The 11811-nt window shown below is 47.5% G+C and overlaps 1 protein-coding gene across 1 annotated transcript; it reads right to left on the bottom strand.

Annotated features, from left to right (window-relative positions):
• Window positions 1–3356: 3356 nt before the first annotated feature.
• On the bottom strand, window positions 3357–11183 carry VIM (vimentin). Its single transcript, XM_024750069.1, has 9 exons — window positions 10397–11183; window positions 9696–9756; window positions 7165–7260; window positions 6912–7073; window positions 6261–6386; window positions 5668–5888; window positions 5171–5214; window positions 4547–4632; window positions 3357–3718 (listed from the first exon to the last, which is right to left on the bottom strand). The coding sequence occupies exons 1-9, from the start codon at window positions 10957–10959 to the stop codon at window positions 3677–3679; spliced, it is 1401 nt and encodes a 466-aa protein (XP_024605837.1). The 5' UTR covers window positions 10960–11183; the 3' UTR covers window positions 3357–3676.
• Window positions 11184–11811: the final 628 nt, after the last annotated feature.

The following is an 11811-nucleotide window of genomic DNA, read 5'->3' as shown; positions in this document are numbered from 1 at the left end:
CAAGACTGTGGTTGTCCAGCCAACACCCAGCACAGTGCCTGATACATACAGGGAACTTGAATGTTTAGACTGGTCTTCTTGGACTGCGGAAAATCTTCATCTGAGAGCAGCCTGTGACCCTCCCAGAACCTTCCATGGCTGTCTGCTCACCTCCTACCGTGCCCTAAAAGAAATACTTGCCTTACAGGGTAGCTGTGTAGAGGAAGCCTCCAGAGCATTTGTCTCAAAACTGTTCTCTACCTTGAGAGGGGATTTAAGAAAACGGAGAAGTTGACCAGTCACGAATGGCCACAAACCTTTAAGCAGCATATTAACCTTCAGTGACTTTGCAAACTTAAGGCCTTTTGAAAATCTCCATCACAGACCTAGTTCAAGTACAGACAAGGAGAATGTTCTCCAAATGTTTAACTATGACTACTGTTGTGGGCTGAATTTGTGTCCCTTGCCCCCATGTCCCCCATACCCCCTTCCCACACCCGTGTGTTAAGTCTTAACTCAGAATGTGACTGTATTTGGAAATACATGGGGTCTTTAAAGAGGTGATTAAGGTACAATGAGGTCATTTGACCTAATCCAATATGACTGGTTTCCTTACAAGAAGAGATTACCTAAGGGGAGAAGCCTCAGGAGAAACCAACCCTGTCAGCATCTTGATTTTGGACTTCCAGCCTCCAGAGCTATGAGAAAATTAACTTCTGCTACTTAAACCACCCAGTCTGTGGTATTTTGTTATGGCAGCCCCAGCGGATTTATAGAGACCCTTTGTTTAGCTGAAGCCTGGTAGGTTGGGGAGAGAGCCTTCTTTGGGGCATAGGGTCTGCTTCAACCTTGTTTTCTTCAGGAAAAGACCAGGAGAAGCTGGTGTCCTCCCACCCGTCCCCCATCACCACACACAGTTCCTCCTTTAGTCCCACAGCCTTGGAAAGGAGAGTTCCTTTCCCAGCGCCTTTGTCAGAAGAGGCTGGTCATGGGAAGGCGGACCTCACGATAGACACACTGTAACTCAGTCAGACGTTTGTCTCTGTCACCAGCCACCTAGTCCATATATCACGATGGTGAGAGACCTTAGCAGGACTTAATTTCACATTATTTCCACAGACTGCACCGTCCCCTTGGTAACTTTTCTGAGACTTCACACTCTATGCCATTGTTTTCTTCTCCCCATCCCCTACTTTTTTTTTTAATCTCTTTTAATCTGGGATTAATGTTGTACATAAAAGAACCAAGCATTTGGGCTTCCCTGGTGGCACAGTGGTTGAGAGTCCGCCTGCCGATGCAGGGGACACGGGTTCATGCCCCGGTCCGGGAAGATCCCACATGCCGCGGAGCGGATGGGCCCATGAGCCATGGCCGCTGAGCCTGCGTGTCCGGAGCCTGTGCTCCGCAACGGGAGAGGCCACAACGGTGAGAGGCCCGCGTACCACAAAAAAATAAAAATAAAAAAATAATGAAGGGTTATATGCTTGAATAAAACTAATATGGGGCCAGTGTCTTGATCCTCCTAAGCCAAAGGTAGGGTAGAGGTGAAGAGACAGGAGTCACAGGACTGGGAGGCTGAGAGGAATGTGGTGAAAGTGGCCAAAGAACAAAAAGCAAACCCAAAAATCAAATAGAAGAAGTTTCTTCAGGGCCCAAGCCCCGGGATGGGTGTTTGCTCTGGCAATGCTGATTATGTAACTTAACACATCAGTGTTCAAATATGGGGGTGGAGTGAGGGTGGGGTACAGGACCACTCAAGGAGTCTCAGCGGGAATATCCTTCCCTATAAGATTATGCTAAGGGTAGGTACTCTCTGTGAACTAAATGGGAAGGAAATCCAAAAAAGAGGGGATATATGGATACATAGAGCTGATTCACTTTGCTGTACAGCAGAAACTAACACAACGTTGTAAAGCAACTAGACTCCAATTCATTAAAAAAAAAAGATTATGCCAAGGGTAGGATGACCAGATAGAAGCTGTTGTTCAAATTAGTACATGTGTGAGTCTGAAAGGGGGCATTATTAATAAGTAAGCCTAAACCAAGACCATCCTACGCAAACTAGGATGTAAATCACCCTGACTAGGGGTCACCTCCCTGGGCCAATTCTTTCTTTACTCATGTGGTACCCACAGTATCAAAAATGATGAAAATCACAACTAATATTACTTAGCACAGTGTCTGGCATTTAGTTAAACTAAGTGTAAACCATCTTACTTTCCCCCGAGCAACTCTACCAAGAGGTAGATGCAAACACTTACAAATTACAAGGAGGGACTTCCCTGGCGGTCCAGTGGTTAAGACGCCATGCTTCCACTGCAGGGGGCTCAGGTTCGATCCCCGGTCGGGGAACTAAGATCCCGGGTGCTGCATGGCTCCCCCCGCAAAAAAACACAAAAAAACAAGGAATGCCTACCACATCATTCCTGGAGGAGAGGGAATCCTAGTAATACAGGAAATTGGGACTTACGTCTAGGAACTTCTTACTCAAAGGAAATTTCCCTCCAGAACATACACTGGGCCATTACAACTCTATTGCTTCCAGGCAATACCCTCCCTCTTTCATTTATTTGACTTTATCTCTCTTCCTAAACTCTGCTCACATTGTGTGACCTATAGGAAGGTTTTCATGACCACAGCACTTCATTCTCATTGCTCCAGGTTTTGAAAGCTGATCAGAGACTAGCATCATTTTACCACATGACTCACATGTTAATTTCACCTCCTAATGAACAGGTAAGGATTTTCCTTTATTTTGTGTCTAACATCACTCCCCCAAAGCACAATTCTTTAAAAATATCTGTAGGTGGATATATAGATTCAGATATCACATATAGGTATAAATATACACACAGAAAAGCAGGGTAGTTTCCCATGTTGGAACTAAATGAACTTGTCCCATTTCTCTGCATCTTGCTAATGGAAGATGCAGCCGTTATATCCTGGATGTTGCCCTACACCTTAACCCCCGTAGTGGAGTTTGTGCCACATATATGCTGCACATACCAAGATGCAGTTTTCATTTTAGTCAAAGTTTTTTTAATTTTAGGAGGTCTATTTGTTAGAACTGAAATCACACATGGACATGGACCCAGCTGGATTCATTTTATGAAAAGACCTGTCATCATTTTGTCTGCAAATTATTTTATTATATAACATCTATTTATGAATTTTAAAAATAACTTAATTGAAGCGAGGTCTATCTAAAATGACCAAATTAAGAGCTACGCTTCAAGCATAAAGTTGAATTTCTCAAGTTAACCTAACCTTGATTTTGTGGGAATTTGACCAATAAGACCAAAAAGTATTTAACCCAAACATATATTGTTATAAAATTTAGAGAATTGTTTAGATATCAAATAAGCAAGACACCAAAAGAGTTTTCCAAAGATTTATTGAAGCAGAAACAAGTTGGTCAGATACGTGATGGAAAAAAGCAGTTTTAATGGTATTCAAAAATACTTTTTAAAAAGTATTCTAGCACAAGGCGTCTTCGGTAAACTAGATTATGTTGTAAACTTTTTTCTAAATCTTTTACGAGTGTTGGTTCTCAAGGACTAGAGCTTATTCCTATTTCAAATCTATCTTGCACTCCTGAAAAAACTGCAGAAAGGCACTTGAAAGCTGTTTCTTTAAGATACGGATTTCTTTTTTATTCTCACTGGTAGTATTTTGCCGCATGGAGTACGTGCAGTTTTTATTCCAGGTCATCGTGATGCTGGGAAGTTTCGTTGATAACCTGTTAAGAAAAACAGAACTCAAATCAAATATAATACTATATACTAATGGTTAAATTACCCCATAAAGCATGTCAAAGAAAAATCCTAGCAAAGGCATATAATTTATTGTGCAAGTTGGAAGATCACGTTGGTTCTGCGTGACCAGGGGTCACAGCGAGCAGGGACAGATACATATGTAAGACGTGCTTCACCTGTAGGCGAAATATGTATCTGATAGAATGTTATGACTTAAAAAAATAAACTTGAAAAATACTGTGTTTATGAAGAAGAATGCTGTAATAATCATAGGCAGCAAAGTTTAAAAGCAATTGAAACATATTAAAATGTACAGCAAGTACATTTTATGTGCAAGGGAAGATTACACGAAGATTGCGATACATTTTGACCATTTCTTTCCTGGCATAGAGAGGTAATGAGAAACTACTTGATCATATGGCATGTCCTTGTATTACATCATGACAGGGTCTAGGAGTGTCCAGGGAAGGCCATTATGTCCAGGATCAAAACATTCCTGCTCTTGAGGCGGTCTAATGAAACTAGTTTAGGAAGTAACTGACGGAAGCGGTACTCCTGTTTCAAATCAAGCACCAAAGGAAATCACTAATTTTAGACAAAGGCAGACTACTATCCCACCTTCACATCTGGCAGGCAAATAATTAGATGGCTGTGTGTAGTGCTGGAAGAGGTCAACCTATTCTCTTTTTAGGAGGCATGAGTGAAACTGAAACCTCCCAAATTAGCTAGCTGTATCTGAGATAGACTTAGTGATCTAAAAGTTTATCAATGCCTGTCTGAAATTACTCCCATTTTGATTTAAAGATACCAACCTGTCCATCTCTGGTTTCAACCGTCTTAATCAGAAGTGTCCTTTTTGAATGGGTGTCAACCAGAGGGAGTGAATCCAGATTGGTTTCTGAATAAAGAAAATGGGTCCAAAATGAGTAAAAATGAAATTTTTTAAAAGGCAAGAGACGATTTTGTCCCAAGAATTATGAGTTTTTGTTCATGATTGTTTAAAGCACTATTCCCAAAATAATTCTAAAGACTATCACCTGTTTTAAAACCCAGAGGCTAACAACACTGTAGCGTCAGGATGGGACGGACTACTTTAGTGTATACTCCAACAGGAGGGGGAAAAAATGGAATTTCACTTTAACTGGACGTAGAAAATGTAAGACAGTACTTGTTTGAAAATTATGCCTAGCTTAGAGAATTTTCTCTTGTATGGCATTTTTAAAGTATCATTTTAAAAATGAGTGTTTTATAAACAGAATGGTTACAAGCTGCTAACATTTTTCATAGGGACTTCCCTGGCGGTCCAGTGGTTAGGACTCCGTACTTCCACTTCAGGGGGCCCGGGTCTGATCCCTGGTGGGGGAACTAAGATCCCACAGGCCGCGCAGTGCAGCCAAAAAAATAAAATATTTCATAAAGGAGAATCAAATGCTTACCCCTCAGGTTCAGGGAAGAAAAGTTTGGAAGAGGCAGCGCAATCCTAGAAAGAGATGAAGAAAACCAGTAACCTTTTTGGAAAGCAACAAGGAATACATTTATACACTTCGTATTTTCATCAAATAAGAAGATTTACAATCCACAGGTGAGGGATTTGCTTCAGAAGCATCTACCTATGATCGGTGTCATTAGTACATTTAAATATTTTACTCCAAGCATTTTCTCCAAGGGGCTGGAGGTGTGACAGAGTGACTCTCGATTTTCACAGAATCAATCGTAGGTTGAAATCCCAGCTCAGATATTGATTAACTGACTAGGACAAAAGAACTCAGATCTCCAGATCTGAACTGAAGGTTCCTCGTCTGTAAAAAGTGGTAAATAGCTACCTTGAAGCAAGGCTCTGAAGATGAAATGAGATGATGCATGGAAAGCAAGGGGCATAATACCTCACACAGGGCAGCTTGGCATTCACTCCCACGAGCCCCCCGTTCCCCACCTGCTCTCCTCTCCTTCCAGCAGCTTCCTGTAGGTGGCAATCTCGATGTCGAGAGCCATCTTAACATTCAACAGATCTTGGTATTCACGCAGGTGACGAGCCATCTCTTCCTTCATGTTCTGAATCTCGTCCTGCAGGCGGCCAATAGTGTCTTGGTAGTTAGCAGCTTCCACGGCAAAGTTCTCTTCCATTTCACGCATCTGGCGTTCCAGAGACTCGTTCTGCAGGAGAGATGAGAAAGGCCGCCGGTGTTATTTTCCCAGAAACAAACGAACAAACAGAGCTATCCCCCCAACCATTTCCAGACCATTTGCAATCACTTCCCCTGGCAGCAAATGGGGGACGCTCCCGTTTTCAGTGGAAAATACAAGTACCGAGTCCCCTTCCTAGTGGAAGCAATGATATAGGTAAACTAAAACCTTGGGATCTCCAAGTTCTTTTTGAAAATGTCTTGACAACTCATTTTAGCCTTTGGACTAAAATGTAAATTTTTCTCCCTTTGAGCAAAGTTTTCTTCCGATAGCACCCTGAGCTTGGCCACCTGAAATGGGTCCAAGCTGGTGATCGGCCCTCTCTTGCGCTGTGATACTCACGGTGCCTTTGAGGGCATCCACCTCGCAGGTGAGGGACTGCACCTGCCGACGGTACTCGTTCGACTCCTGCTTGGCCTGGCGCAGGGCATCGTTGTTGCGGTTAGCAGCCTCGGAGAGGTCAGCGAACTGTCAGGGAGGAAGCAGAAACCTGGGTCACCCACGTGCCTCGTCCACAAGTCCTCTGAGGTTCTACCTGGCCCGGATAACGGAGACGGCTTAAAGATGGCAGACAGACAAAAATACGTCAACAAGGCATGATACCAACCAACTTTTACACTCAAAAGCTCAAATTGCAACGTGTTCCAGGACACGCCTAATTTGTTTTGAAAACCAAAGGAAATGAGGTGGAAGGCCAATGTTGAGACTTCCAAGTAGAAATTCCCTCTGTTTCCCTCGTTTTCAAAGGGTGGAGGTCAAGGGCAAGAGGGTAACCTGGAAGTACGGTGACAGTGGGGCAGTGGCAAGGGCGTCTGCTATTCTAACGGAGGGGGTGTGAGTTGCGGGGAGGATGCAGCAAGAGATAAAACTCGCGCAGGAGGAAAAGCCAGCTAAACTTGGCAGCGAAAAGGGGCTTAGGAATCACAGACAGGTACAGCGTTTTCAGAAAAGAATGCTTTTCTTCCGATCTGGCCACACTCGCTCGTTTCGCACCTTGGACTTGTACCATTCCTCAGCCTCCTGGAGGTTCTTGGCGGCCACGCTCTCGTACTGCTGGCGGACGTCACGCAGGGCAGCCGTGAGGTCGGGCTTGGAAACGTCCATATCGATCTGGACGTGCTGTTCTTGAATCTGGGCCTGCAGCTCCTGGATTTCCTGAGGAAAGAAAAGAGAGAAGGTCAGCCGTGCCAAGTACGGGGGTGGGCAGCTTCACCCACAATGGTTCACACACTGTGATTCCTCTTACCTCATCATGTAGTTTCTTCAAGAAGGCAATCTCTTCCTGCAAGGATTCCACTTTACGCTCCAGGTCCAGACGTGCCAATGAAGCATTGTCAACATCCTGTTTTCAAAAGAGAAAAGACAGGGCATGAAGGAGGATGATAACGTCTGTGGCCTATCCCATGTATTCATTTCAAATGAACTATACGAACCTATGTCTCTTTATTATAAAGAAGGGCACTGACAAATTTTATAACCTTCGAAGAAGTTTGTAAATCACCCCCATGCTACAGCATACTGTTTTTTTTTTTTTCTTCAGTAACAAATTTGAATTGTGGTCCGCTGAGTTGTACTCAAGGTGACCAGTAGACAATTTTAAAATAAATAAATAAGTGTATGCCAACATGGTAGGCTGCGGTCAGTCAATTATTATTGAATCCACATTGTATCAGTGAAGTTTCTATTACTTTTTTAAATCTAGGGAATCAATGCCACAGCACTTTGGGGGGTTCACATCATGGAATAGTAGTATGATGGGAGCTGGTCAGGTTTCACAACTTCGTGTGTACATGAGAACGTGCAGAACAGAAATTAGTGCTCCAGAAGTGTCAGCAGATAGTACATAAGCTCTTTTATCCCGCCCTCTACTCAAACCTTTTGAAATTTATCCTTGGGATCCCAAGCAAGTCATCCGGCATTCAAGTTACAAGGCTAGATTTATACTCCAATTCAGGATGTGCCCTGGCACAAACGTAGTTCAGGCAAATAAGGAACAAGAAGTGTAACCCTGAACTGTATTTGCTTTGCTTCCTCTGGTAGATTTTTTTCTCCTGGAACTCCCCTACTATCTCATCCCATGAGGGTGTGGCCACATCTTAGCTCTGTGTCAGTTTGGTTCCTCAGCTTGTTTCAGAATGACTGATCAAAATGCATACGGTGTCAACTGTTTGTACAATTTTTGCTGCTCTGGTCTCCTTCTCTGTTTCCACCATCTGTAAACTGCTACATCCCAAAGATTTAATTTCCCCTTAAGGGAATGTCATGAGGATTTTTATCCTCTTACCTTGTAAGCAATTATATTTGGAGTATAGTTTATAGCCTTACAGTCTTAAAATATTGACATGCTTCTATCACCTTCATGGAAAAATGAGTGAGGAGTAAGTGATAAAAAAAAGATCAGCCTTGGAGAAAAAATTTCATTTTTGCTTGCTGTTAAACCCTACAAAAGATATACAAGATGATTTACCCTATAAAAAAGTTCAGTGGGTCACATTCTACTTCTTCGAAGAGAATATGAGGGGTTTTACCTCATCCCTACATAGGGACAATTTATACTAATATTGTTTTACATGAGGTTCCTACTGGGGGTAGAAAACACTACGGACATGATGAGCAGAAATGCCCCACGATTAAAATAAACTACTCATTGCTGTGTTTAATTTGGTAAATGTATTTCTGCCTCAAAATGTTATTCTAGGCTGTTCATCTGAAGGAGCTTTCATAGCCGTCCCAGTAAGTGTTCAGGAGAATGCAACTACGCTGGCGACTCTTCCTGCTTTGGGATTCCAATTTTAAGTTAAAAGTCATTTAAGGCCATCTGTCTTTGGAGCAAGAAAACCTTTTACTTAAAACCCCATTCTTCATTTTCAGGTTTATGCTTTATGGAGAGGACATGCTAAAGAATACAAAGGTTCAAAGAAGAAAGGCCTTTCCACATGTGAGGTATGACTGTAGCTTTAAGAAGTCTTCACATCACATACTTGGAGTCTGGGCCAGATATTAGATAAGGGATGTTAGCAAATACTTGTGTCCAATTAGAACGGTGCTTGCATCATTACATAGTCAGTAAGAATGCAGCCTGTTGCAAAGCGTCTCTGGGAACACAAAGACTCCTATTCTTTCCGGCCAGAACGGCCCCACTTGCCAGGATGTCTGTATCTACATTCCACAGTGAAACCTGTAGAAACCATTAATACTTTTCAGCCAAGGGGACAGATGGCTCCTTTTCACCCTTATGAAGTCACAAATAGTTGCGCATAGGGATACTGCTATCTAACCTTAGGGCCACAGTAGAACTTGCAGCGAAGCGAAGAAAAGAAACTTGCTGGCTTAAGTCCAGTTAAACTAAGTTTCTTATCCTCCAATACATTTTTACATTTGAAACTACAGGGCAGAACTGCACTTTTGGGGGCCTTGTAAAAGGTAGCCAACTTGACTTTGGCAAACCGCCATCTAAATCAAATTGTAACTGTTCGAGATCAGAATATCAACGTGTTGCAAAAATGAAACGGAGAAAATGATTTGTTTGGAAAAAAGTCTTGAAACAAAGTAAAAAGTTAAAGACTTCCCTTTATGTCCTAGAGAACGGTTTGATCATTCAAGGGTTTTTGTCCGGAGCAGCTCCGAACTGCGGTCTCTCTGCCACTAGGGGGCTTGGAGCGCAGACGTGAAGTTTGGCACGATTTTTACTTGGGTTAAAGCAACTTTTAGAACTGCCCGTGGGGCGCGTGGGTGGGTGGCGTCCGGTGGCTGCGAGTGGGAACAGAATCTACAAACCTGTCTGAAAGACTGCAGGGTGCTCTCGGCTTCCTCCCTCTGAAGCATCTCCTCCTGCAACCTGAAACAGGCGCGCGTTAACCACAGGGGCACGGGGAAACCGCCAGGGGCGGGGCGACCACACCCAAACACCCAGCCGTGGCCGCCCGACCAGCGCTGCTGCGCCACCCTCCGCGGGCAGCCAGCGACCGCGGCTTTTAGGGCTGCTGCCCTCGGCTAGTTTGAGCGGGGCCTTGGCCACCGCGTGGAAAGGCAATCACGGTCGCCACCACGACCTGCGAGACGACCGCCACCACCCCACCCCGGAGGAGACTCTGCAGTCCCTTTGTCTCGCTCCCTGCACGGCCCCGTGGCTGGCAAGCCCGCCGTGGGAGGGGTGGGAAGGGGGGGACCGGAAACTTTCTCAAAGTTTGGGGAAGTCGCACGCATCGTTTGCAAGGGGCTTCGAGGACAGACGGAGCGGTAGTTTTAAGAAATCTGAAACTTTCTGAGACAGGCGTTCTTGGGCAAAATGAGTGGGGCTAGAGGGGAAACGCTAACTTGCAAGATCTGGGTTCAGGGCGGGGCCGCGCCGCAGCAGTCACAGCCCTGCTCCCCCGCTGTCCCCCGGGCAGCCGCCGCCCGGGCCACATCCCCAAGGGCGTGGCGGCTCCGCTTCCCCTCTCCTTCCCTCCCGCGGCCCCGCGTGGGCGCCTGCTTACTTCTCCCGGAGACGCATGATGTCCTCGGACAGGTTGTCGCGCTCCACCTCGACGCGGGCTTTGTCGTTGGTGAGCTGGTCCACCTGCCGGCGCAGCTCTCGCATCTCCTCCTCGTAGAGGTCCCCCAGGCGCGACTTGCCCTGGCCCTTGAGCTGCTCGAGCTCGGCCAGCAGGATCTTGTTCTGCTGCTCCAGGAAGCGCACCTTGTCGATGTAGTTGGCGAAGCGGTCGTTCAGCTCCTGCAGCTCCACCTTCTCGTTGGTGCGGGTGTTCTTGAACTCGGTGTTGATGGCGTCGGCCAGCGAGAAGTCCACCGAGTCCTGCAGCAGGCGCACGCCGGGCACGCTGCTCCGCAGGCGCATGGCCGTGGAGCGCGTGGCGTACACGCCGCCCGGGGACGAGGCGTAGAGGCTGCGGCTGGTGCCGGGGCGCAGCGCGCTGCCCAGGCTGTAGGTGCGGGTGGCCGTGGTCACGTAGCTCCGGCTGGAGCTCGGCCGGCTCGCGGTGCCGGGGCCGCCGAACATCCTGCGGTAGGAGGACGAGGACACGGACCTGCTGGACATGACTGCAGAGGGCGGCGGTGGGCTGGGCGGCTGCGGTGGCGCGGGCTAGCTCCGGGAGGAGAGGCGCGCGAGGGCGCGGTGGGTGTGGGCAAAGGGAGCGCTGCTGAGTCTCTGGCGCGGGGAGCCCGGAGCGAGAGTGGCAGAGAACGGGACCCCGCCGAGGGCGCAGATTTTATAAGCCAGTTAGGAAGCAGGGTCCCCTCCCACTGCCATCCCGGAGGCAGAGTGCGCCAACCAATGGGGAAGGCTGGGCGGGGGGTTAGGGCGGGGGCGCCCTGAAGCCTTCCTCCTCCCCCGTCCTCCGCCCTGGGGACTGGGTACAGTCTCGGTTACTTCTTGGCTGGGCTGGGGATTTCGGGGCTTTCCTGATGGTGGCCCGGGCTCTGCTCACCTCTGGGTGCTGAAAAAGGCGGGGTCGCTCAGTGGTGGGGGGACCCGCCCGGGACTGGACCGGAGGGGTCCTGGGCACCGAGCGCGGGAGGGGCGCGCAGCAACGGGGCTGCGGTCCGCAGGGAGCGGGTGGGTGGGGAGACCCGCGGGAAGAGGGGGAGTGCGGGTTCCAGCAGCTCGGAAGGCGTGGACAAAGAAACAAAGAGGGTCTGGGATTGGAGCGCGAGGTGGGAGCGCGCACAGCCCGGGACGCAGGGCTCGAGCCCCCCGCGCAGCCTTGCGCACCGCCTGCTGCGGAAGGGGCGTCGGTCGGGCCCCATCTCTCTTCGCCCTCTAGTCTTGGAGAGTCCTCTCCGGGGACCTGACGGGCTGGGTCCGGCTTTGGGCGGCGGGAACTGCGAGGAAAGCCCGGGGGAGATGGGTGGGGTCGCTGAGTCCCTGGCGGCGAGTCATTGCGCCGGG

This window comes from Neophocaena asiaeorientalis, unplaced genomic scaffold, assembly GCF_003031525.2.
Source record: "Neophocaena asiaeorientalis asiaeorientalis breed wild unplaced genomic scaffold, Neophocaena_asiaeorientalis_V1.1 scaffold4, whole genome shotgun sequence".
Taxonomy (NCBI): Eukaryota; Metazoa; Chordata; class Mammalia; order Artiodactyla; family Phocoenidae; genus Neophocaena; species Neophocaena asiaeorientalis.
This window is presented reverse-complemented; position numbering and strand designations above follow the sequence as displayed.

What these genes read in the sequence shown, in the direction of transcription:
- VIM (XM_024750069.1), bottom strand. Translation starts at nt 10,959, where the DNA reads ATGTCCAGCAGGTCCGTGTCCTCGTCCTCCTACCGCAGGATGTTCGGC. An exon ending in CTGGAAGGAGAGGAGAGCAG is followed by an intron (nt 5,215 to 5,667) that starts GTGGGGAACGGG and finishes ATCTCTTTCTAG; the next exon opens with GATTGCGCTGCCTCTTCCAA. An exon ending in TTGAAACCAGAGATGGACAG is followed by an intron (nt 3,719 to 4,546) that starts GTTGGTATCTTT and finishes TTTTCTTAACAG; the next exon opens with GTTATCAACGAAACTTCCCA.